General features: G+C 41.6%; 1 protein-coding gene across 6 annotated transcripts in view; it reads right to left on the reverse strand.

Annotated features, from left to right (window-relative positions):
- The window catches only part of Dock3 (dedicator of cytokinesis 3), a 299,922-nt gene that overhangs the window by 33,232 nt on the left and 239,273 nt on the right, over positions 1–27,417 (reverse strand). For all 6 annotated transcript variants that reach the window (XM_029542839.1, XM_021206339.1, XM_029542840.1 and 3 more), the window contains exons 29-40: positions 26,667–26,742; positions 26,202–26,302; positions 25,890–25,948; positions 22,850–22,998; positions 14,181–14,266; positions 11,942–11,968; positions 11,727–11,822; positions 7,899–7,959; positions 7,683–7,776; positions 2,892–3,040; positions 1,642–1,728; positions 70–174 (exon numbers count right to left, since the gene is read on the reverse strand). In XM_029542839.1, the coding sequence (XP_029398699.1) occupies positions 70–174; positions 1,642–1,728; positions 2,892–3,040; positions 7,683–7,776; positions 7,899–7,959; positions 11,727–11,822; positions 11,942–11,968; positions 14,181–14,266; positions 22,850–22,998; positions 25,890–25,948; positions 26,202–26,302; positions 26,667–26,742 (1,090 nt within the window). The remainder of the gene's footprint in view (positions 1–69; positions 175–1,641; positions 1,729–2,891; positions 3,041–7,682; positions 7,777–7,898; positions 7,960–11,726; positions 11,823–11,941; positions 11,969–14,180; positions 14,267–22,849; positions 22,999–25,889; positions 25,949–26,201; positions 26,303–26,666; positions 26,743–27,417) is intronic.

Genomic DNA, 27,417 nt, shown 5'->3' on the forward strand with positions numbered 1-27,417 from the left:
CACACACACACACACACACACACACACACACACACCCCAAAATTACTGTGAACACTTGAATGGACTCACCCGAAGGAAGAAAGGAAACTTCCTGCCATAAAATCCAACCCGGAAGAATTCAGGTTCCAGGCGTTGCTGCTCTATGATGTTGTCATAGTAGCTGGCCTCCATTTTCTGTTAACAATAAAGGTATGGTTTTTATCCAAAGTAAGTTCTCCTAGACTCAACTAGATTCTGGCTTCCAGAGAGGAAGTATGGCATTCAGGCTAGGTAACAAGGAAGCAATCCTTAGACACTACCAGCCCCTCTCTAGGAAGTGCATTATGGAAGAGGAGAACGCCCTCCTTTCTTCTCCACTGCTCTCTGATGAAAGGATAAAAACAAGCCTGCCTACTATATCCCTGTGAGGTTGTTCTCAATATTTTCCCTGGGCATGGACCCACATCCATAGAGATCTGAGGCCTGAACTTGAGAGGTAAATATTTAACACGGATTTGACGGATACTCGCTATACCAACTGATTCTTGACTAGGGTTGCTGGCAGCTGTCTACCAACACTTCTCATTACCACTACATCAGTTCATTTGCATCCACTCTTGTTTATACATCTTTTGATTTATGATGCTGATAACTACAACGGAGAAGTCTCTGTTGCCAGCATCGCTGGTACTGATTCCAATTTAAAAGATTGTAAATTTGAATAGATAACTAATATTCATGCTGTCCAACACTGCAAAGTCAGCAAGTTTTTAAGTATGGCTATACTAGCCTCACATTTAACCATCTTTTTTTTTTTTTTAAAGATTTATTTATTTATTATATGTAAGTACACTGTAGCTGTCCAGACACTCCAGAAGAGGGAGTCAGATCTTGTTACGGATGGTTGTGAGCCACCATGTGGTTGCTGGGATTTGAACTCAGGACCTTCGGAAGAGCAGTCGATGCTTTTACCTGCTGAGCCATCTCACCAGCCCCACATTTAACCATCTTTAAGGCAGTAGTCTTTACAAAGTAGCCAAAAATCTACCTTAGAGAATCTTGTCTTTGCTCAAATGTCTTAGCTATACATAAGGGTGCAGTGGATGATGCTCTTAAACCACTAGTCTTTCTCTGCTGATGAAATTATAAGATATTATAATTTAGAAGATAACACCAGCAATAAATGATTTTACAAAGACCTTCAAAATCCATCGGACATTTGATATATTTTTTGAATATTTTGCCAGAATAGATCCCAAGAGCAGTCTTCTCACTGCACGTGTGCACCTCATCATGCACATCTCCCTTCTATCATGAACACCCACAAGTAATAAATTAAAAGTGTTTCTATATAATAAATCACTGAACAAAACCATTCCATGAAAAACTTCTTCAAGAAGCTAGGCTGCCCCTCACCCCCGGAAGTCACTTCCTATCATACCTTTTTCTTTCCCAAGTACAAGGGGCTTTTGAGGTTCAGATTACAAAGTCATTTGTCAGGTATGTGCTTTTGTTCCCCAATCAAACTGCATGTATCTTGAGGGCAGAAATCTAGTCTCTGTTCATGGTACTAAGTTAAGGGCTTTAGGAATCACTTAGGAACTGATGCCAGGAAGCCCCAGAGCCTTTGGTCAGGGATGAGGTGAAGGGGACAGAGCTTACCCGGATCCAGCTGAGGCTCTGGTAGTCATAGAGGCTCTCATACTGGCACGCCAGCTCTCTACATAGAGGGATTCCAAACTCCCAGCTCTGTATAAAAAACAGAAACAGGGTTTTAGCACCTCAGGCTTTCTCAGACTGGTTAAGTCTACACTGAGCATATGAAAAACTGAAACAAAAGGCTAGTTCCAACTCATGTGTCACAAGGAACACAGTCTCCCAAACCATTTACAGAGAGTACCACATAGCACTGTGGTTTTCTACCTCATGCAGAGCTTTCTGGATTTTTCTCTAATGTCTTAGCCTCCATGCCTCTCTTGACTACCTTCACAAGAAGAGGTACTTCTTAGTATATATTGCTCTGTTATTCTTGTTATCTCATTAAAATATATTCACTTTTTGTTATATTCATCTATATTAAATGATAACCACATAAGGGAGAAAGCTATGTTTCTTTACATTATTTTCAGATCCTAGAACAATAGCAGATACTCAGTATTTCTTTTTTTTTTTTTTAAAGATTTGTTTATTATATGGAAGTACACTGTTGCTATCTTCAGACACTCCAGAAGAGGGAGTCAGATCTCGTTAAGGATGGTTGTGAGCCATCATGTGGTTGCTGGGATTTGAACTCAGGACCTTCGGAAGAGCAGTCAGGTGCTCTTACCCACTGAGCCATTCCACCAGCCCTCAGTATTTCTTTATTACGTTAATAAAGGGACTGTAAACCTTTTAATTGATGTCAATTATGAAAAATTATGACAATCAAGCAGAAAGGTTTCCCAAAGACATGGCAGTAGGCCTGGCACTTTTTAGGCTTTAGATTCTCTTTGCCTACTTGGAGAACAGACCATTTGTGTGATGAAGTTCCTGTTACAGCAATAGCCCCATCTAACAGGTGCTCCAAGAAGGCTGCAGCAGACCTCATTCTAATGGACTGCTCATTTCCTCTATCATTTTCTTTCTGTGGTACTGAGGACTGAACCCAGGGCTCTGTGAAGACTGTGTCTAACACTGGACTACACCTTATCTTCCTCCTATTATTATAGTGTTTTCTTTCTTGTGGGTACTTAGAAGCATCAGTTTACATATTTGACTCAGTTTATACTTCTCACCTTCAAAATTCTAATTCAAACTTATGCATGAAGAATTTAGATATTCATTACTAACCTCAGTTATTCTGTGTTTCTAACAAGTATGTCCTACACTTCAGAAGAACTTGAGGGCTCAAAGGCTTGCTTTCTGACACTTACCTTGCCTTTGTTGAAGTAGTGGATGATCTTTCTACACAGTCCCTCTTTCCGCTGCCACTCAGTTTGGGATGGGTAGTGTAGGAACTCCCGTAATGGCCGGTCTTCCCATTGCAGCAGCTCACAGTAAAGAAGCAGGGTGAATGCAGCCTCTGTAGGAATAGACAGAAGGAGGCTCAGGGCTTCCTCTGGGGCCCCAGGAATGGCTCTGTGCTAGGGGTGCATGGTAAGCAAGAGTATCAGAGCAAGGCATGGGGAGCACAAATCATGAATACTAGATACAAAAGGTAAGACAGTCTAAGCTAATAACCCTTGTTCACACAATGAAGAAGCCATAAACACTCTCACTTGGCACTTGTTTTGAGTTCCAGATAAAGAATAAAGAGTGGTTTATATACTACTGTATATGCTGCTGCTGCTGCTTTTTCTTCTTCTTCTTCTTCTTCTTCTTCTTCTTCTTCTTCTTCTTCTTCTTCCTCCTTCTCTTTCTTGTCTAACTCTTCTTCCTCATTCTCATCTTTCTCCTCTACCCCTGTCTCCTCCTTCTCCTTCTCCTCCTCTTCCTCTTCTTTTTTTTTTTTTTGAGACAGGGTTTCTCTGTATAGCCCTGGCTGTCCTGGAACTCATTTTGTAGACCAGGCTGGCCTTGAACTCAGAAATCTGCCTGCCTCTGCCTCTCAAGTGCTGGGATTAAAGGTGTGTGCCACCATGCCCGGCTATAAGCTTCTTAAAATACATACAAATATGAAAGAAATTAAATGGAATCTATGTGAGAGAGATGATGCCCCAATTAGACATTTTATGCCACCAAGTAAAACCTCTAATGCCAGGAATGAGTTACATCTTGTTGATTTGTTGGCCAAAAGAGTCATATAGAATCCTTTAAATATCACAAGCTAATGGTATGGCTCTATTGCTAAAGACACCACTTATTTATATCATCAATATTGGAGAAATGGAGCTGGAACCCAACTAGATGCTTTACTCTCCGCTGACTAGTTAGTGTTCATGGTACTGGCAGGCATTCTGCACATGACTGGAGGCAGAAAGTAATCATCAGCACCACCTAGCTACACACTGTGACTAACAACAACCTGTCTGCAAGATGTACTGGTGCAACAGTGGCACAAACATCAGGGAGGAACCAACTACTCTGATTGGATAAGGCTATTCCATGAGATAGAATCCATATCTGGTATCACTCAAGCAGCCAAGATCTTGAGACTTGCTAAGTCATAGGACCAGGGAGAAAGTCTATTTATTTATTATTATTATTCTAAAGGAACATAGCAATAACATGACTCGTAACAACATGTTACAACACCCACAGATCAGTGCCTTGCCCAACCCTCATTACAGAAGTTTTTTCTCTCAGTGGATGGGATTAATACAGAGACTCATAACTGAACAATATGCAGAGAGCAAAAGTCTTTGGAGGACTTGGTCTTAAATGGGATCTTTTCATCAAGCTCCTCCCCTCAAGGATCAGGAATCCAAGTGGAAGAGGAAGTAGAAAGATTCTGGAAGCAGAATAAATGACTTCAAGGAACACTTCTTCAGACACAACAGAACTGATGCACATATAAACTCAGAGACTGTGAAGGCAGGCACAGGATCTCAACAGGTTCAAACCAGACAAAGTTCCAGTTCTGAGAAGGGGAGATGGGCACAAATTCCCATTCCCAACCAAGAAGCTATTTGCAATTGATACCTACTGGGGAAAGGGAAACTGATTTTCTAAAATAGCACCTCACTAGGTATATCAACCATACCCCAGCACAAGCCCCATGCCCAAAAATAGCTGGCTATCACAAAATAGGTTCTATTATTTTTGAGGAAGAACTTTTTGTTTCATTTTATTAGTTTTTTTGTTTGTGTTTTCACTGTTTTAGAGAGGAAGAAGGAGAAGGGAAGAGGGAGGGGGAGAGGAAGAGACAGGGAGGGAGAGAACATGCATGGATGAAGTTAGGTGGGTAGGGAACTGAGAAATACCTGGAAGGAACTGGGAGAGGGGAAAGAATGTGATTAAAATATATTATGTAACTTTGTTTTTTTTAATAAAAAAGAATGGCCTAGCTATTTTAAGGCTACTGCCCAAGTTGTCTTGCTCTGGATGACAGAGATGCTTGAGGATTCGTGGGCTTCTTCTGTGGACTTGGCTCCAGCTTTCTTTCTAACATTTTTAGAGTGGGTCCTAACTGGTCACCACCAATTCACCAGGGCTCTGCCCAGCACTCATCAATTTACTCTTCCTGACGCCCAGGAAATGTTCTTCCCTCTGATTGCTGTGGTTTCTAAAAGGAACTCTAAGGAATGTGAGTCGCATTAACTGTGTGGTGAGTCTGGAGCCAGAGACTCTATTTCTGGAGGAACTTGTTGATACTGGACTCAGACTTAAGGCTTAGCAATACTTTTTATGTAGAACAGTTAGTAACAGTTACATAAAAACACAACCTGTAGGTAGTGTAAATTCTAAGAGATGAGTCCCACTGAGTTACAGTCATGGTCCAGAGCCTTAGTAAAGAATTCTCTTTTCCCTTCTGTTTGGTAGTTTTTAATGGTGTTTCCTCATTGGCAAGCCTCTAGCTCCTGCCTAGATCTTCAAGCCATACTAAAAGGTGCTCACATAATTAAAAGAACTGATTTCTAATCATCTTGTAATCCATGCCCAGTTTTCACTATGGTTCACTCTTTGAGCATCTCACTCTTCACTCTCTACCTATGCTCTGACACTGGCACCTCTTGTCAGGCCCTCTTTATGGTGCTTGAAGAACTATATGAAATCTTTTTCCTCCTCATTGTGCTGGCTAGTCTTATGCAACACCTAGAGCTACAAAAGACAAAGCATAGTACTTCTTTGTTCACACAACTATGCCTCGGCCTCTTTTTTTCTGAGACAGGGTTTCTCTGTATAGCTCTGGCTGTCCTGGAACTCACTTTGTAGACCAGGCTGGCCTCGAACTCAGAAATCCGCCTGCCTCTGCCTCCTAAGTGCTGGGATTAAAGGCGTGCGCCACCACGCCGGTGTGCCTCAGCCTCTTGAGTGATAGCCCGGTCCTTGAGTTTGGCAAATGTCTATATTAATACACAGAAATCTTTGTATTTTAATTATTTGTTCTTATGTGTATGGGTGTGTTGCCTGTATGTATGCAGTGCCTGCAGACGCAGAAGAGGGAATGGGATCTCCTCGGTCTGAAGTTACATATGGTTGTGAGCTACCATGTGAGTGCTAGGAATCAAACGTAGGTCATCTGGAAGAGATGCCAGCACTCCTAACCATTGAGACATCTCTACAGTCCAGTACAAGAAATTTATAAAAATCTTCCCTTCACCATCCTTTCAGAGTTGTTAATGAGTAGTAGCCATAAAGAATGGTAAATGTAGTCATGTTATGCAATGCCATATAATTTCTCCTAAAAATATTGTAAACTGCCAAATGGTACTCAAGTCTTCTGGAAGCGTATCCAGTGTGCTTAACTGCTTAGCTATCCTCCAGGCCCTCATTTTGTTTTTTCATTTACATTTATTCACTGAACATCCTAATTGCAGCCCCCTCCCTCCTCTTCTCCCATCCTCACCCTCTCACCCAATGTCTCCCATTCCTTGATAGACGGGAGCCCCCTCTCTGGATATCAATCCACCCTGGCACATCAAGTCTCATCATTCATTCTTTAAGAGACAGTCTCACTATATAGCCTAGCCGTACCTCAGACTTGTGATCCTCATGTTTTAGTTTCCTAAGTGTGTGCATTTAGTTTGTCTTGTTCTTTTTGCCAAGTTGTACTGAGTGAAAAAAATAGTATTATACAACTTTTTAACATGTAAAGACCAGGGTAAAGAAGGAGGGTTCTCTGTTTTTACTAATTGTAGTTAAGATTTGCAAATAAGAATAGATCACATTTCCAGTTAGATAACAAGGGATAAGACTAGGGCTGAGTCACAGTGAAAAAGAGAGTTCACAGCACTCAGGAGGCAGAGGCAGGCAGATTTTTGAGTTTGAGGTCAGTCTGGTCTACAGAGTGAGTTCCAGGACAGCCAGGACTATACAGAGAAAAAAAGAAAGAAAGAAAGAAAGAAAGAAAGAAAGAAAGAAAGAAAGAAAAGGAAAGGAAAGGAAAGGAAAGGAAAGGAAAGGAAAGGAAAGGAAAGGAAAGGAAAGGAAAGGAAAGAGAGTTCTTTGGGGACACTATGGTAGATGGAATTACACAGAGCATCTGTGTATGTCTCCTTCCTCTTCAGTCAGAGCTATTCTCAGTAAACAGATCATGACCAGCACTTGCATAGATTGCAGACAGAATGAAGAGCTTTTATCTGGCCTGTCAAGAAGATTAACACTGTCCAGACTGTACTAGGAGCACAGTGTAGGGGTTGGTGTGCAGTTGCAAAGGAAGAGCCAGATCTACCAGTGAGTTCTAGAAGTTCTAAGATTAAGGAGTTATTCCTTTGCTATAGTCTTGGTTGGTTTTAGCTTTGCAAGACCTAAGAGAAGTTCTATTTCTGAGGAGTGACAGAAGTCCAAGTTTTCTGAATATGGTGCACCACAATTTGGAAGTTACTCTTGAGTCTCGTGACAAGGACAGGGGTGAAGCTGAGTGGAAGAGCTGCAGACAGCAGACAATGGGCACGGAGCACATGTCAGGAAGGACAAAAGTTTCACCTGCTTTCCCTCACTAAAGGACTGAGGTGAAGGGAAACCTTGGAACCCCAATACTGCTGAGCTCTGGGGAGAGTGACCCTGGAGTTGTTCTCTGTCCTGACGAAAAGACCCAGCCCTTGCTTTCCTGACTCACTCACCTGTGTAGTTCTCAGCCTGTAAGTGCATGTCACAAAGTTTATGGATGTATCGGATATACATTTCCTCTTTGTTAATCTCAGATTTGTAAAAGTTCTGTAAGAGAATGAGGTACATGTAAGATGATAGAGTCTGTCCTGTTTTGAAGGTAATTTCCAAACTAAAGCTAGTGAAACCCTGACTGTGCTTATCAGAAGGAAGAGCTCATGTCCTCTTACCATCAGGTTAACAGTGCAGCCAACCTTCTTGTTCTCAGTTTCTTCTCCCTTCATGCAGTCCCTGGAAGAGAGAACACAGTTGACTGCCTATGATAGGAAGTGGTATCTCCTGGGACAATACATATACTAATGTTCTAGTATCAGTAGAACATTAGTACGGCCAAAAGTAGTGTTTAACAGTAGTATGCCTTCTAACAAGAAGTTCAACAGAAGAGGACTGTACTGTGAGATCCCCCTCAACTTTGCACCCAATCCTGGGGTTCAAAGATATCTGTTGAGCTCCTTGTCCTGGCTGTAGAGTCCAGAGTCCAGATACATCATCAGGGCATTAAGAGCACTTACCAATTTCCTTAGTACAGAAGGACACGTGTATAAGGCAGAAGGTTAAACTCTCAAGTTCCCCAGGGAGGCACAGAGTTAATTCTCAAAGGGCAAGTTTCATTTTGTGAGAGAATGAGAAATAGATGCTACAAATCTATGCTAGAATTCACATAAAGTCCAAGTCATGATGGATCACAACTTACAGAAATAATAAAAAACTTTATATATAACTTATATCTAAAGAGTATGTATATATAAAATTTTTATCACATGCACATATTCTGTCAATACCTGTTTAAGTTCTTGGGTAGAGGAAAAGATTCTATTGATTTTGTATTATCTTCCCTGCAAGTTCATCTGATTGATCATTATTTATTCTACACCTGCCAGGGATTAGCAGAGTACCAGGAAGAAAAGCTCTAGTATCGACTATGCTGCATTCAAAGAGTTGAATCTTTTCTGTTGAGTCAGAGAGTGGCAAATGATATATATTCAAGGTATGCTCAGAAAGCCAGTTGAGTTCCTGGCCAGGGAAAGCCTTCCTAATAGTTTGGACTGGGGATAACCTAAGGGGATGACTCAGCATTATGAAGAGATCAATGGATGAGGATCTAGAGCAGTCTGAATCAACTAGAACTTGGCTCAACTTTGGCAACAGAACTTCTCAAACGTACTTCTTTGTTTGTTTGTTTTCCGAGACAGGATTTCTCTGTGTAGCCCTGGCTGTCCTGGAGCTCACTTTGTAGACCAGGCTGGCCTTGAACTTATAAATCTGCCTGCCTCTGCCTCCCAAGTGCTGGGATTAAAGGCGCGCGCCACCACGCCCGGCTCAAACGTACTTCTTCTTCTTCTTCTTCTTCTTTTTTTTTTTTGCGAATTTCAGAGCTCTATTGGGCAGGACAGAGGGCCACGTTTCTGCCTGCTCACCACCAAACATTTAAAAAACTGTTATTGCGCTGAGATCCCTGGTGATCTCCTTCATGACCTCCACTGGAGTTTGAAGAGAGTATAACCAGGAAAGCTCAAAGCTTCCATCCTTACACACAGGCAGTATCATTTACAGTTCACCTTTACACTGGAGGTGAAAATCACACTGGAATTTATCACTAACTCAAATTTACTTTTCCTTCTTAAATGTCTTTGCTAAGTAGTTTCACTTTTCTGGTAACTTCTTTCAAACGTACTTCTTTATTGACAACTATGAGAGTAACCTTTCAGGGCTGCAACTGAGATTAGAGGCGAATACAATATGAGCATGGTAGATTTTTTTTTTTTTTTTGAGTGGCTACAAAAAAATTCATAGTGCTTTCCACCATGTTCACAAGGAGTAACACTTGGGGGCTAGAATCATGAATGTAAGCCTTAGGGACTGGAAGGACACAGGGCAAAGACCACTTCATGTTTGAAGACATGTGAAAGGCTGTGTACTTCTTTTATAGACACCACACTGAGAATAAAACTGGTTCTGGCCTTAAGTTTCATTTGTTTATAGAAGAAAGAAAATCAGGGGGCTGGAGAGATGGCTCATGGTTAAGAGCACTGATTACTCTTCCAAAGGTTCTGAGTTAAAATCCCAGCAAACACATGGTGGCTCACAACCACTTGTAATGAGATCTGACGCCTTCTTCTGGTGTGTCTGAAGACAGCTACAGTGTACTTAAGATATAATAATAAATAAATATTTTTAAAAAATCAGTTAAAAGAAGGTCTTTAAGAAAGTGATTTTTCAGTCTTTTAGGTAGATGACAGTAAATACTGCAGTAAGGGAAATGTACAGGGCTTTAGCCCACTTTTCTTTTCTGTCTAAAGGCAGGTGGGAGGGGCTTGGGATCTGAGGTGTAAAATGGAAGACTTTTGCTATAAAAGGGGCTGATGAAGGCCAACTTTGACCATTTAAGAACCACGAAAAATAGGCAGAAACTTGTTCAAACATAGGGGTATTCAGGATGTGAATTCCATTTCCACAGTCGAGTTAGTACACAGACACTGGAGTCTTCTGAAAGGCATACTTTCCTCTTCAGAAGCAACTGGATGAAGCCTGAGCACTGTCATTTCTTGATCCAGGGGTTGATAAATCTTGCAGCATTACAGCTTGGGACAAGTTTTATTTCTTTTTTTTTTTTTGTTTTGTTTTTTGAGACAGGGTTTCTCTGTATAGCCCTGGCTGTCCTGGAACTCACTTTGTAGACCAGGCTGGCCTCGAACTCAGAAATCCGCCTGCCTCTGCCTCCCGAGTGCTGGGATTAAAGGCGTGCGCCACTACGCCCGGCAAGTTTTATTTCTTTATCATCCTGTTTCTCCTCATCTTCCTGACTTCCAGAAAACACCCTTAGTGACTATCCTGGTCCTGCTGAGAGCATAATTAAGGCTGCAGTGGTTGTTTTGTTATTTTTAGAACACTTCAACAGTCATGACAGGACTAGAAAGGCAGGCTTTCATGAAAAAAAATCTAATTCCACATGGATTTTCAGGATAAACATAACAGAGAACTCTGAGTTCATAAAAAATTTCCTCTAATTTGTTGCATGGCTAGGATTAAGGGACAGAAATAGATTTTAACAACAACAACAACAACAACAACAACAACAATACAGGCGTGAGAAAAAGGGTGTCCCCAGTTCCTGGAGAAGCAAATGAAAGTTGTCATTGGTCACATTTTGGTACCAGATGACATTAAGGAACCACAGCTGTTCCTAAGTTGTTCTAAGGACAGTTTTTCTCTTCGCTCTTGCCGAGCCCTGACTTTTCTAGAGGCAAGGCCTTACGGCTGCAAGTCCCTGGGATGCCCTTGGGGTACTTTCAGTCTTAGGGAGATTCCAAGAAGCTCCAATACCTGAGAAAAGGTATCATTTCTGTTCATCAGATGATTCCTAATGACAGCCAATGGAACCACAACAGTCCTTCCTATGCTGAGACAGTGATTTTTGTTTTTAAAACATCGTCTTGCTATATAGGCTTGGACAGCTTCAAATTCATGATCTTTCAGCCTTAGCCTCCCCAGTGCTGTGATTACAGCTAAGCACCACCATGCCCGGTTTAGTTTTAGTTTTGTTTTTTAACATTTGCTTGTTTTTAAAGACAAGGTCTCACTCTATAGGCTTGCTTGGCCTGGAACTCCAATGTACACAAGGCTGGCCTGAAATTCACAAATTCACCTGCCTCTGCCTCCTGAGTGTTGGGGTTAAAGGCACGTGCTACCATGCCTTGCAGTTGTTATTTTAAGGTTTATTTTTATGTGTCTGAGTGTTTTTGCCTGTCTCTATAAATGTGTATGCCTGGTACCCACAGAAGGATGCATTGGATATCCTGGACCTGGAGTTACAGCCAGTTATGAGCTGCCATGTGGGTTCTGGGAACTGACAGCACATCCTCTGCAGGCATTCTCAACTGCTGAGCCATTTCTCCAATCTCCAATGTGCTCTCAGTTTTAAGGTCAAGTGGATGCCTTTGCTGAAGAAAATATTCTACCAAAAGAGAGGTGACAGAAGTTTCAAGCTAAAGAAATACCTGTAGTCAAGAAGGCGTTCCATGAGTCGCGTGACTGAGGTAACAAAGGAAATGCCAGTCTCACGCCATGTTTCCTGTTCAACCTTTTCCAGAAGGCTGTTGGTAAGAGAAGCAAACAACTCATGAGCCTTCCCTGATGACAAGAGTAGGGTTCAAAAGCCTGTGGAAGCTGTGCTATATCTGGAGACAGAAGACTTGCCACACTGTAGTCTTACCTGGGGTAGGGCCCAAACAGCTGGGTTCTACTCCATGCAGCAGAAAGCAAAGACAAGAATATTATCGAACTGGCAGCAACAAATGAACATCTCTCCCATTTCTCTGGGCATGTTTCTAAGGATTTCATTGAGGTGGTGAGAGAGGCATATGCTACAAGGTCTGTTCTCAAGGACCATCTGAGTTAAGAGCCCATGGTGGGATATGTCTGGCTTTGCCAACTGGCTGCTTCTATTGCCTAGAGACATTTACAGTAAAAATATAAAACCACCTCCTTGTATAAATCAAAGATTTCCACAAGCCTAAGGAGCCCAGTATGAGGGACAAAGAGTAAATTCAAGAGCTACCCCTCTGCCATCACCTCGGTAATGAGAAGCTTCCAAAAACTATGTAACAAGTACTCAAGTTTAATGTTTAGGCCATTTAAACAAGCAACACCACCATGCTTCTGTCACTTTGAGACAGCTTTTGGGATACACTGACATCCCATGTGCTTCTTGTTCTAGTAGTGAGCTTAGGTCTAGTGCTCACTCCAGACAACTCTGTTTATGATTCATGATGAGCACATTTTGCTCTCTAAGTTTCTAAGAGTCATCTGGAGTGGACTGGGAACAAACACTGGAATCTCAACCCCATAGCCTGGTTGCTGTTAAGCTTTCTGCTCTGCTCAGGGCCTCCGTGTACAGAACATGCACCTGTGTCAAAGGTTAAGGTTCCTATGATCATGCTGAAAGAGAGAGATGACTACAGACTCTGGCCTCTAACGTGTATGGACTGGAACACTACTCTCCAACTGCTCTATGGGGCTACTGTCCTCGATGTTGGGGAGAGGTGCTCTCTGCGCACACAGACATGGAACAAGCTGGTTACTACCTCACCCCTTTAACTGAGTATTTTCGATATCTGCCTGCATACATTTTTATTCATTTCTCCCCATACCTACAAACACCATCCTCAAATTGAAACTGTGAAATGATGCTCCATGGTACCAGCAGCTCTTAGGCCTCAAACTGACTTTAAAAGGATTTACAGACACAATTTGGATAGGTGAATAGTAATTGTAGCCTATTTTTTATACTTTTTCCTTTGTAATAAAGTCATGTTAGTGGACAACAAAGAGAATTCAATCTCTTCTACAACTGAAAATATTTTGTTATTAGAGAAATATTAGAAGATGAATGTATTATCATCAATTTTAAATAAAATTCTTATGACTCCTTAGGAACAAAGCAGACATAGTGTACCAGAAAGAAAGCACCCCTGTTGAAGCTGCAGCTGTGGGTTCTCCAGGCAGAGGTGCCTTTTGCAGACATTAACTGATGGCATGCTAGCACTTCCTTGAGCCACTCTCACCACTTCTAGGAACGGGAGGATAAACCTCACTCTGCAACTCTTGCAAGTATATTGTTGGCATCATGTCTAAAAGTCAACTTATCAATTTTTGAAGTTTAATTTTTAAAAATTACTGGTAGACAATAAATAGTTATAATTTTGTCAAATTTAATTATTTTGATATTAAAATAAAACAAACAGGAATTATGTTATGAACCAATTATATTTCAGTTAAAAGTACTCTCTTCTATGATTAAATCTCTATTATTGGCCTGACACAGCTAACAGTACTTTTATAATAACTGCTAATATTTAAAAATACCTCATGATCTTAACAAATAAAATATCTGTACATTTATACACTGCAAACTTCTAATTAAATGCGTCATGAGGTCTGGTGGCCTTCATCAACTTAAAAAGAAGCTGTTAAAATGACAGGTCTGGGGGAACTGTCATTCAGCACAGTCAAGTCATTTTATTAACTGAAAATGGCTTAGAGAGTCTGCGTGGTTTATTCAAGAACCCATTGCAGTGTTTATCAAGCTGCAATGTTTCCTAAAAGAGAATTCATACTTTACCTCCTAGAAATTCCAGCCTTGAATAAATAAGTCCTCATGGGCTATTTGTCCAACACGATGTAGGGAATGTTATGAAGACATGCAGTGACTTCTTATTGCAAACCTAGGAGCTGAATTATCATCTCTTTGTACATCTTCAGTCAACCATGACAACCTCTAAGAGTGTGTGCTTTCTTGTTGATAGAAACAGTACTGCTACCACCAGAGTCAACCCGGTCACTCCTGGTACCCAACCCTAGAAGCCTGCCCAGTGCAGGCTTTATCTTTACCCTTCACTGGCCCATATCACCCCTTCTCCTAACACGGGGCATCTGGGGAAGGAGCAGCTTACAGCAGGCCGAAGAGTTCCCTGTAGCTCTCATCACCTTTCCCCTCTGACACCATGCTGTCCAGCTTGTCAATCAGCTCAGCCTCCACCTAGCAGGAAACAAGAGAGCTCATGAGCTCAAATGAATGCAGACAGAGAAGGAAAAACTCCAGTCTTGTGGTAATGTGAACTGCTCTTTATACTTTATCATAGTTGCAAGTAAATCCAGCAAAGACAGGATCTCACCTATAGCATTTAAAAAACTTTGTTTTCTGAACCAGAGACTAGCTAGCCTAGGGAACTAGAGTAAAGCCAAGTGCTCAATGCAGCAGTAAGCTGATGCCTCATGACATTCTGCTCTACTCATAGAGCAGTGGTGCTTTGCTCACCATTGTCAGAGAAGCTTTCTCCTACGGGTGGGAACAAATACAGAGACCCACAGCCAGATATTACACTGTGAGCGCTCAGTGTTGGTGTTCTGCCTAAACTCCATCCCACAGTTCCTGGCAGCAGCCAGGCAGGCTTGATCCTATAAAAGGGGCTGCTTGGCCCCTCCTCTCTCTCTTACTCTTGCCTCTTGCCCCCTAGCTCCCCATTCCCTTCCCCCCTCTCTCCACATGGCCATGGTTGGCCCCTACTTCTCTACTCTCTCCTTCTCTCTGCCTTTCTCTGCCTCTGCTAACCTCTTAACTTCCCTCCCCATGCCCTGAATAAACTATTCAATACTATACCACTGTGTGTCTGGTCCCTCAGGGGGAGGGGATGCCTTGGCATGGGCCCGCTGAGGCACCTCCTTCCCCCACACCCCACCAGAACATATTCTTATAGCTCTTTCTCTTTTTATGATCACAACACTCAGCCCTATCAAATCCCTCCCCTCAGAGGCAGGAAACTTTTGGAAAAGTATAAGAGCCAAAGGGGGTTGGAAGACATCAAGAAAACAAGACCCTCTAAGTCAGTCACATGATCAAAGCATGTCTGAATTCAAGAGAACCTAGGCAGTATGCACAGGGCCTGTATGAGTTTGTACCCATGTTCTCTGCATATATATTATGGCTTCCAGTTTTGTGTTTTTATGGGATTTCTGAGTGTGCAGATGAGTGAATCTTTGATTCTTTTTTCTTGGATTTGTTTCCTTGTTTGCTTTGTCTAACTCCAATGTGTTAGTTTTTGTTTTACCTTATTATAGTTTATCTGTATCCCTTAGAAGCCTGTTCTTTTAATGAAGGGAGGGACATGAAGGGAGTGGATCTAAATGCGAGGAGAAACTGTAATCAGGGTATAATATGGGGGGAAAATCTATCATCAATTAAAAAAAAAAAAGAGAGAGAGAGAGATAAATCTGCTTTCCTGGTTTAGAAAGGCTTTTCATTCTGGTTTTAGTTTAAGTATGTAAATGTTTCAGATAACCATTTCCTATCCAAGAGCTAAAGATGGGACTCCTTCAGAGAAAAGTGTTTTGGTTAAAAAAGAGAGAACAATTGTTAAATGTTTCTTTTTAAAATACAGCACTTTTATTAATTCTCTAAGAATTTAATATACATGTAGAACTTATTTTGTTCCCTGACTCTGCCCCCTAATAGCTTCTGGGTTCACCCCTTATAACCCACTGAATCCAGTTTGTGCTGTTCAGGTCTCCATGAGTGTGAGGTGACCCTCTGGAGTACAGGTGAGCTACCAGGCTACTTTTATTTTTTATTTTTATTTTTTGAGACAGGGTTTCTCTGTGTAGTCTTGGCTGTCTTGGATGAACTCAGAACTTGACCTAACTACCTTTGGAGTGCTGTGACTAAAAACACATGCCCTCTACTGCTACCCCCAATCTGTCCCCCAGCTACATAGACTCTCTTACACAGACTCTCCCTCTCCCAGACTCTCTCAACCATCAATAGCTACAGGGTGAGAGCTCATAAGTCCCTACTCACTTAATGATGGAATGAAGACAACCATGGATGCTGTGGATTCATGAGGGTAATAGTCCTGTAATGCTCACAAGATAGAGTTTGACTCCAGTCCTCCCTGAACACTGCCTCTAACAATCTTCCCATCACTGCATTCCGATGTTCCCAAGTCTTATCTTATTTTTCTTCTCTTTTCTTTTTTTCCTTCTCATTTCTTCTTCTCTCTCTCTCTCTCTCTCTCTCTCTCTCTCTCTCTCTCTCTCTCTCATCTTTTAACACTTATATTTTGTGTGTTCTAGATATTTACATGTGGAAGTCAGAGAAAAACCTATAGAAACTGGTTCTTTCTTTTTACTGTGTGAGTCCTGGAGATTCAATTCAGCCCATGGTGCTTGGTGAAGAGTGCATTTAGACTCTCTGAGCACTCTAATGGCTCTCTCTCTCTCTCTATTTGTTTAAAACTATCCATTCAATGGAATGTATGTACATAGACTATATCTATAGGTCTACAGACATGTACAGAATATGAAGAATATAGTACTGTGCCTTACAGTTGAGGAATCCAGTAACTCAACGTAGGGCCCTGAAAAAGCAACAGCTCCAAGAGCTTTAGGCTTTATGGGTACAACAAGCCTGTTACCTTGATGGTTTCTGAAGGAAATGCAATCACTCATACCCAATTGATGTCAGCCTCAGTAGAACAAGAACAAATCAAGCAACAAGCTTCTTTTTTTTTGTTTTGACTGGATGACTGTAGGCCTAAATTATAACTAAGTATAGTCTGGTGGGTCTAGAAGCCAAAGTACCTCAGTCCTCTTCCTGGGTATGCTTAGCCCCAACTCAATGAGGTGGCTATAAACTCTCTAAGAAAATGACCTACTACTAACCAGGATTTCACTTTACATACAAAGGTAGTTAGTGTTGGTTAGCACACAGCAAAGGCAGGGAGGGGCCTGCCACAGTAGAGAGTACAAACAGTGTAAACATGCTTTAGCAGTCCATTGGGGTTAAAATTGTTCTTAGAATGGGTCACTGGGCCTGTAGCCTTACTTTTATCACAGATCTTGTTAAAAATCCAGTATTCAGGTCTCTCAAGATCTAATGGATTAGGCCGGGCGTGGTAGTGCACACTTTTAATCCCAGCACTTGGGAGGCAGAGATAGGTGGATTTCTGAGTTCGAGGCCAGCCTGGTCTACAGAGTGAGTTCCAGGACAGCCAGGACTACACAGAGAAACCCTGTCTCAAAAAACAAAAAACAAAAAGCAAAAAAATCTGATGGATTAGGAACTCAGGATGAGGGTTAAAGTCCACAAACTGTTTTAAAAAGTCTTAGATGCATATTCAACTGTTAGAACTGTATCAAATGTGGATGCTTCAGTCCTACTTAGATGGGGGAACAAAATAATCACCAGAGGTAGAGGGTGGGAGGAAAGGAGGAGGAGGAGAGGAAAAAAGGGGTGGGGTCAGGATCAGGTGTGGGAGGAGACAGAAGAGATGTAGAGGGTCAGGAAATTGAACAGAGGTGTATAGCAATGGGGGATGGGAAACTGGGGAGTTGCCAAAAGAAAGTCCCAGACACCAGGAAAGCATGAGGTTCCCAGGACCCAATTAGGACATTAGCTGAAAGACCCAATAAAGGGAGAGAGAACCTGTAGAGACCATATTCAGAGGTTAGGCATGGCCTCCAGGTGAGGGATGGGGCCACCCACTCTTCTAAAAAATCTAACCCAGAATTCCTACTGTCTAATGGGAATATATGGACAAAGGTGGAGCAGAGACTGAAGGAAAGGCCATCCAGAGACTGTCCCACCTTGGGATTCATTCCATCTAGAGACACAAAACCCAGTCACTATTGCTGATATAATAAGCAACAAGTACTTGCTAACAGGAGACTGATATGGATGTCTCCTGAGAGGCTCTGCCAGAGCCTTACCTACAGATGCAGATGCTGATGTTTGTAGCCAACCATTGGACTGAGCACAGGGACCCCAATGGAGGAGTTAGGGGAAGGACTGAAGGAGCTGAAGGGGTTTGCAACCCCACAGGAAAAACAACTTCAACCACCCAGACCCCTCCCTCCCCCAGAACTCCCAGGGACTAAACTACCAACCAAAGAATATACATGGTATTCAGTATAGTACTTGAAGTCCTAGCCAGAGCAATTAGACAACAAAAGGAGATCAAGGGGATACAAATTGGAAAGGAAGAAGTCAAACTATCACTCTTTGCATATGATATGAAAGTATACTTATGTGACCCCCCAAAATTCCATCAGAGAACTCCTAAACCTGATAAACACGTCAGCAAAGTAGCTGGATATAAAATTAACTCAAACAAATCAGTGGCCTTTCTCTACACAAAGGACAAACAGGCTGAGAAAGAAATTAGGTAAACAACACACTTCACAATAGTCACAAATAATATAAAATACCTTGGTGTGACTCTAATAAGCAAGTGAAAGATCTATATGACAAGAACTTCAAGTCTCTGAAGAAAGAAACTGAAGAAGATCTCAGAAGATGGAAAGATCTCCCATGCTAATGGATTGGCAGGATTAATATAGTAAAAACGGCCATCTTGCTGAAAGCANTCTACAGATTCAGTGCAATCCCCATCAAAATTCCAACTCAATTCTTCACAGAGTTAGAAAGAGCAATTTGCAAATTCAACTGGAATAACAAAAAAAATCTAGGATAGTGAAGACTATTCCCAACAACAAAAGAACTTCTGGGGGAATCACCATCCCTGACTTCAAGCTATACTACAGAGCAACTATGATAAAAACTGCATGGTATTGGTACAGTGACAGGCAAGAAGATCAGTGGGATAGAATTGAAGACCCAGAAATGAACCCACACACCTATGGTCATTTGATCTTTGACAAAGGAGCTAAAACCATGCAGTGGAAAAGAGACAGCATTTTCAACAAATGGTGCTGGCTCAACTGCTGGTTAGCATGTAGAAGAACTCAAATTGATCCATTCTTATTTCCTTGTACAAAGCTCAAGACCAAATAAATCAAGGCCTTCCACATAAAACCAGATACACTGAAACTAATAGAAAAGAAATTGAGGAAGAGCCTTGAACACATGGGCACAAGGAAACTTCCTAAAAAGAATACCAACAGAAGCCAGGCGTGGTGGTGCACACCTTTAATCCCAGCCCTCGGGAGGGATTTCTGAGCTCGAGGCCAGCCTGGTCTACCCTGTTCCAGAACAGCCAGGGCTACACAGAGAAACCCTGTCTCGAAAAACCAAAAAAAAAAAAAAAAAAAAAAAAAAAAGAACATCAACAGCCTATGCTCTACGATCAAGAATTGACAAATGGGTCCTCATAAAATTGGAAAGCTAATGTAAGGCAAAGGACACTGTCAATAGGACAAAAAGGCAACCAACAGATTGGGAAAAGATTTTTACCAATCCTACATCCAATAGAGAGCTAATATCCAATATATACAAAGAACTCAAGAAGTAAGACTTCAAAGAACCAATAACCCATTAAAAAATGGGGCACAGAGCTAAACAAAGAATTCTCAACTGAGGAATACCGAATGGCTGAGAAGCACCTAAAGAAATGTTCAACATCCTTAGTTATCAGGGAAACGCAAATCAAAACAACACTGAGATTCTACTTCACACCAGTCAGAATGGCTAAGATCAAAAACTCAGGTGACAGCATATGCTGGCGAGGTTGTGGAGAAAGAGGAACACTCCTCCATTGCTGGTTGGATCGCAAGGCAGTTCCTCAGAAAATTGGACATAATACTACCCGAGGACCCACTAATACCACTCCTGGGCATATACCCAGAAGATGCTCCAATATGTAATAATGACACATGCTCCACTATGTTCATCACAGCCTTACTTATAATAGCCAGGAGCTGGAAAGAACCCCAGATGTCCCTCAACAGAGGAATGGATGCAGAAAATGTGGTACATTTACACAATGGAGTGCTACTCAGCTATTAAAAACAATGAATTTATGAAATTCTTAGGCAAATGGATGGAACTAGAAAATATCATCCTGAGTGAGGTAACCCAATCGCAAAAGAACACACATGGTATGCACTCACTGATAAGTGAATATTAGCCCAGAAGCTTGGGATACACAAGATATAATTCATAAACCACATGAAATTCAAGAAGAAGGATGACCAAAGTGTGGATACTTCGATCCTTCTTAGAAGGGGGAACAAATAACCATGGAAGGAGTTACAGAGACAAAATGTAGAACAGAGACTGAAGGAAACGCCATCCAGAGACTAACTCACCTGGGGATCCATCCCATATACAATCACCAAACCGAGACACTTTTGTGAATGCCAACAAGTGCTTACTGACAGAAGCCTGTTATAGCTGTCTCCAGAGAGGCTCCGTCAGTGCCTGACAAATACAGAGGTGGATCCTCGTAGTCTACCACTGGACTGAGCATGGGGTCCCCAATGAAAGAGCTAGAGAAAGGACCCAAGAAGCTGAAGGGGTTTGCAGCCCCATAGGAGGAACAACAATATGAACTAACCAGTACCCCCAGAGCGCTCAAGGACTAAATCACCAATCGAACACTACACATGGTGGGACTCATTGCTCCAGTTGCATATGTAGCAGAGGATGGCCTAGTTGGTCATCAATGGGAGGAGAAGCCCTCGGTCCTGTGAAGGTTCTATGCCCCAGTGTAGGGGAATGTCAGGGCCAGGAAGCAGGTATGGGTGGGTTGGTGAGCAGGGGGAGGGGAAAGGGGATAGGGGATTTTCAGAAGGGAAACCAGGAAAGAGGATAACATTTGAAATGTAAATAAAATCATTAAAAAAAAAAAAGAATACACATGGAGGGACAGCAGAGGATGGCCTTATCTGGCATCAATGGGAGGGGAGGCCCTTGGTCCTGTGAAGGATTGATGCTCCAGCATAGGGGAATGCTAGGGCAGTGAGACAGGAGTGGGTGGGTGGGAAAGCATCCTCATAGAACCAGGGGGAAGGGGAAGTAGGATGGGGATTTTCAGAGGGAAAACCAGGAAAGGGATGACATTTGAAATGTAAATAAGTAAAATAACTCCGCCCCAAACAAAACACAAAATTTCTGTATCAGGCCAAAAGCTAGTGAGGGAAGAATTTGGAGACACTGTTATACTTGCAGAGCTGATACCTACACCCTGCTATCCATTTAGAATTTACCTTGTGACGTATTCAGCTATGGAGTTCTGAATACATACCTTACGAATTTCCTCATTTATGAAACAGTTGTCATGGTAATATTCCTTTATCATGTCACCATGCCCTGGCTTTTGCAAAATGCTCAATATTAGTTTTGTTATCCTCACAAGCCACCATGTGCTAAGTGCTACTGTGAGTTCTGAGACATAAAATGCATAATCATTCTGGTTCCTGGGGACCCATAATTCAGTGAGGGAGACTGAGGTCAGCATGGTAAGTGCTCAGATATAGTAGTCCAAGAAACAGTAGTCCAAGACTTGAGATCTTAACACACAACAAGTTTCAAAATTTGTGCTATCAAAACTTCACGTTTTACTTTTGGTGCTGGTTAGATTTTCATCAACTCTACACAAAGTAGGATCATCTAGGAAGGAGGAACCTCAATGAAGAAAATGCCTATATCAGATTGGTCTGTCAACAAATCTTTGGGGGCATTTTCTTGATTAAAATTGATATGGGAAAGCTTACTATAGGCACTGCACTCCTGAGCAGGTAGGTCCCAGGATGTATAAGAAACCAAACCAAGCAAGTCCTGGGGAGAAAGCCTTAAGCAGCTTCCTTCCATGATCCCTGATTCAGTCCTGCCTTCGGGTTCTTCACTGAGCTCCTGCCTTGGCCTCCTTCAGTGATAGACTGTGATTGGAATGTGTAAACCAAATCCACTCTTTTCTTTACAAGATTGGCCAACATCTTTAGTGCAGCAGTAGACAGCAAGCTAAAACACTATGTGACACAGTGGTTATAGGTTGAGAAATTTACCTGAGAAAATTTGGGGGGCTGAGGAGAGAACATTTAAAATCTACTTCCTAAAGGCAATTTTGAAACATATAACTATGATGGTTAGTTTTAATGTTAACTTGACACAGCCTGGTCTCCCTGAGAAATTGCTGGCCTTTAGGCAAGTCTGTGCCTTTTTTGGCATGGGGAGAGTCTGCCCCAAAACAATCAGTTTGGGGAACAGGACTTTTAAGAGAAGAGAAAGTTGGCTGAGGTCTGAGCACCCATGCACTCATTTTTCTCTGGTCTTGTCTGAGGATGTGATTTTGACTAGCCGTGGTGGCAAAGAACAAGGGGACAGCTTATGAAATCCTGGGTTACTCTGAAAACTATGTGAAGTCATGTGGTCTGGCTCCAGCCTTAGAGATTCCTGGGCCATACAGTAGAGGAAAGACAATATGTTGTTCAGACTCTCTCTGAAACTGGGAGAGCTCAGTCTCAGTGACTCTTTTCTTCACCAGAGAGTTCTTTAGCATGTTCATCCCTTCTCGTTAATCCTTCTGTTTGCTTATTTGTCTGTGAGACTGCTATGTAGTTCAGGCTTTAGTACTTGTTATACAGCTGGGTATGACCTCAAACTCATGGCAATCCTCTTACCTCAATTTCTTGAATGCTAGGGCCTGTTCTTTAACTTGAAAATTTGCACGTTAGTTTTGGCTAGCAAGTCATACAAAAGTCTAAAACAGGGTTTAAGATGGCTAACATTCCCATAGAAATCGCGGCCTCCTCATCTATACTACCTGCCTGATGCTGATAAGTTCATTTCAGAGGAGAGCACACCAAACACTGGTAGGTATCACTTTACCTGCTTGAAGTTGCCATTTTTCCTTTGTTCCCAGTCCATCATGTCATGAAAGATAGGAATCATGATATTCCGCACTTCTGGCTGTGGGACCAGTGTCACACCCAGGAAAGGACCAATCATTCCCGGAATAAAGTGGATCTTATGTTCACCTGAACAATAAAACCCAACAACTATTAGTTCATTACTGCTTTGTTCCTTACATGGAAGAATCACTAATGGGGCCAAGCATCTGCTGTCATCTATAGTAGTGCAGGGGATCTAGGCTCTGTGGCACAGTGTCTGCCTAACATGCATGACATCCTGAGATAGATCTGAATTTCTCAGCACTGAAAGAGCCAAACCAACATATCCCACTGTCAATTGCTAATTTATACTGGAAGCTTCCAAGGATAAAGGATGATTTATTCTCTATTTTGGAGATACTCCCTCTACCTTTAAATTTTTTATTTTATTATATTTTAAAATCTTTTTAAAATCATGCATCATTTTATTTTATGTGTATGGTTGTTTTGCCTGCATGCATGTCTGTGTACCATATGGGTACCTGGCACCAGATGATACTACCTGGTTATCATGTGCCAGAAGAGGGCCTCTGAGTCCCTGAAAACGATGTTACAAATGCTTGTGAACCACCAGATTGGTACTGGGAATCAAACCTGGGTCCTTTGGAAGAGCAATCAGTGCTATAAAGTACTGAGCCACCCCTTCAGCCCACTCCCTCATCTTTAAAAAGTTTTTTATTGACTGGTCTGGTAAATTTAGAACAAATATTCCAAGGGCACAAAATTGCTATTTCAAAAAACTTACAACTGTGAAGTGTTATCTGCTACCTGGAAACCATCAGCAAGGAACAGAGTCTGATTTCTCCAGGGGAGGGCTGCAAGTTTAGACATCTCCCTAGAGCTTTTGTTTAGTAAGGAAACATGTATGTTTCTGTTTAAACGCAACGGACCTTCTGCCGATTCTATTCTATATGGCATTTCAGAGATTAGGGAGTCCAGCTCAAGGCTTAACCTACCAATGCCTGAAGTGCACAGATCTCTTAAAAGTTTACACTCATGTATGCCAAAAACTCTTTAACTGAGCTACTAAGAGCTTAACGCATAGCTTCACCCTTGTAGGCTGGCTTCAGACTTAGAATCTCTTTGTACCCTCTAGCCTCCCATCCCTGTTATATTGTATTCTTTTTTTAAAAGTGAGTTATTTATTTTTATTTTATGTGCACTAGTGTTTTGCCTGCCTGCATGTCTGTGTGAAGGTACCAGATGCCCTGGAAGTGGAATTACAGACAACTGTGAGCTACCATGTGGGTGCTGGGAAGTCAACCCAGGACCCCTGGAAGAGCAGGCAGTGCTCTTCACTGTGGAGCCATCGCTCCAGCCCCTTACACTGTATTCTCAAGGTAGGGATACATCCACTCTCATCAGATCTGCTCACCTCTCCCCCAGTTTCCTTTATGAGGTCATCCTATGGGGAGTGAGTGATAAAACTCTCCAGAGATTGGCCTGATCTCTAGGTAGCATTCATAGAGCCTAGGGCCAGTCCTGGGGACTTTTCTTAGCAGTGGTACGACTGAAAGAACCCACTTCAAGTGCCTGCTCTCAGTCCTCCAGAGAATACAGAGGGGAACTGTTTGTATACATAGTAACTGCTACAGTTAAGTAAAGCTAGTTTTGGGGGACCAGAGATACACTGTTACTTCATTCAAAAGCAATGAATGGTTTTAAAGACAAGTCTAATATCTTTTTTAAACTTGGAAGTATCAGGGATTAAACTCAAGCTAATATCTTTTTAAAATTTCTTTCATTTTGAAAGCCTATCTAAGAAACAAATGTTAGCTCTGAGGCTCATTCTGCAAATTCTGATCTTGGTACCTGGTATAGTTGTCAGTTTGTGTTCCTAAGAATTTCAAAGTCAAGTCCAATGTTAAAATATATATCCAAATTCTGTTGTGGGCTAGTAGTAAGAATGATATAGAAATCTCTTTAGAGAAACATAACTCTACTGAGGGATGAAATGTCCTACTGTTCTCTCTTTTTTAAGGTTTTTTTTTTTTTTTTTTAAATGTGCATGGGTTCACTGCATGCATGCATGTTAACTGCACTGTGTACATGCTTAACACCACTAGAGGCCAGAAGAGGGCAGATCCCCTGGAAATGAAGTTACAGATGGTTGTGAGTCACCATGTGGGTACTGGAATTGAACCAAGGCCCTCCAAAAGAGTAGCCAGTGCTTATAACTGTTGAGCCACTTCCTCAGTGCCCCCTATTGCTGTCTTACACCTTACTTTTCATCCCTAGATCAAGGTGAGAATGGATCATAGGAGACTTTAAGATTCTATGAATATCATTCCTATGGCTTGAGAGACACAAGTTTAACTTAAATCATACTACATTGGAAATAAAACTAATTTTTTTATCTCTTCCTGACAGAAGAGATATCTTTTATCTTTCAGAATTCTAGTCATCTAGGCAACTGGAAGACTACCAGAAACAACAACATGACCACTTTAGATTCAAAGCAGCATCTATTAGAGGTGTTTAAAGAAAAAGCCAGTGTCAGTCTCATTGAGGCTTATAACTCTCGTCTTTAATACAAATGGTTTCAGATATGTGATCTGAACACATAAATACCTGAGATGTAAAGCTTATTTTATCTTTATTAAAATCAATACTCATCCTTGTTTTCACGGTGTCTCCATGATTTACACTTCTGAGCCTATAACACTTAGGCAGGGATGTGAATAGTGTACAGGCTTTTACAACATGGATTCCCATACTGGAAATACTACTGAGCCTTCCTCTTATTCTTCTAAGTTGAGTTATCAAAATGGAGTGCACATGTCACAGTAGGACCATCTTACCCAAGGCAGGACTTTAGGAACATATGCTCTTCTACAGCACTCATGCTATGTTAGAGCTATGTGAGGATCTTCGGGGGCTGAACTGATATTCAGAAGGCTTTGGAGAATTGTTAGCTCTTGTATATTTTATTTACAAATGAAGTACATGAAAGGGAAGCATCAGTAGGAAAGACCTACCCAGATTCTGCCACATGCTGAACAGTTCATATGCCATCATCACACGCATGTCCCCATACCTGAAAATAGTAACTGTTAGCGGAGGGAGGTTCAGTGAGACAGACCTGAAAATCCAATGGTCAGTACATCACCACTACTATTTCTAATGCTCTCAAACGCCAAGACATTTGGTTACTGACTGAACTTTTAATACTTGGCTCCTTGGAAAACCAGCTCTGTGAGAAATGTGAGGACTTCTGAAAGAGTCTGTTATAGAAAAATACTCCCATCTGGGCAAGTGGTAGAGAGATGAAGAGAAGACATCTGTCTTACTTATCTAGAATCTTCTTCCTCTTGGCTGAAGTAATGATTTCTAGCTGAAGGCTTGGCTGGTTTATGAACAGAACTGCCAGGCTAAAATAAGAATTCCACACCTAGAGAGACAGAAAAAGAATCACGTGACTGCCTAAGTCCTTAACCTTGCAGGGAAAGTTACTAAATATATGCACAGAGCAGAGAGTCCATTTTATAATCTCAAATTCTTCAGATTCCCCCTTTAACTATCCTTAGAAATAGGTCTTTCCCCATTTTTGCTTTCTTGATTCCTTCTGAAGCCAACAGCAAGCATCTTCATAGATGCCCGGCCCCCAACACTCTTTCCAAGGTGGCTCTCAGGTAATATTATAATAACCATCAATCTTGGAACCTACAATACTATGAATCTACTAAAGCAAAAAGGGCAAGTGTGGACCTGAGAGTGCTATCACTGTCACAGCAGTAGACTTTAGGCACTCCTACCTTGAAGTCAAAGTCTGTTTCTGTGAAATTCTTGTGCAGTGCAGAGGACAGGTACTGGACAGTAGTGACTATAATGCTGCAGTGAGGAGACAAGGCATTTGTACAATTAAAAGACTGTCTGCCTATAGGCAAAATTCGGGAACACAGCTTGCTCTTATGTAAGATACGGCTTTAAAGAAAAGAGAAAACTACACAAACTGCACAGAAAACCAGTTTTAGAAAATGCCTGCTAGTAGGTAAGACAGTAAAGGGTATCAGTGGGTCACTGATAACTCTTCTCTCTTAGCTCTGTGGTCTTTGTGACAGTTTTGTTTTACCTTAGTTTACTCTGTTATGTTTGATATCATCATTCCCTAGAAGCCTGTTCTTTTCTAATGAGAGACAGAAAGGATCGCGATGGGAGGATAAGTGGGGAGGAACTGAGAGGAGCAGAGAAAGAGGAAGTTGTAATCAGGATATATTCTATGAAAAAATAATCTATTTTCAATAAAAAGAAAAAAAAAGAGTGGCATCTGTGTCTTTATATAGAAGAAGAGAATAGCAAAAGTAGTGCATAAGAGAGACCAGTAAGTATTCTGCAGAGCAGGGCCGACAAGGGCCAGGGTCAAAGACGAGGAGCTACTCCTAGACCTCAGGCTAGAAAATCTCAAGTTTTCAAAGTGGAACTAAGAGATAGGAACATGAAAGATCTAGTCAAAAAAAACAAATCCTCAAGGAAATATTTATGCAACTTCCTCTGATTCTTTTGTTC

The sequence above is a fragment of the Mus pahari genome, chromosome 10, assembly GCF_900095145.1.
Source record: "Mus pahari chromosome 10, PAHARI_EIJ_v1.1, whole genome shotgun sequence".
Lineage (NCBI taxonomy): Eukaryota > Metazoa > Chordata > Mammalia > Rodentia > Muridae > Mus > Mus pahari.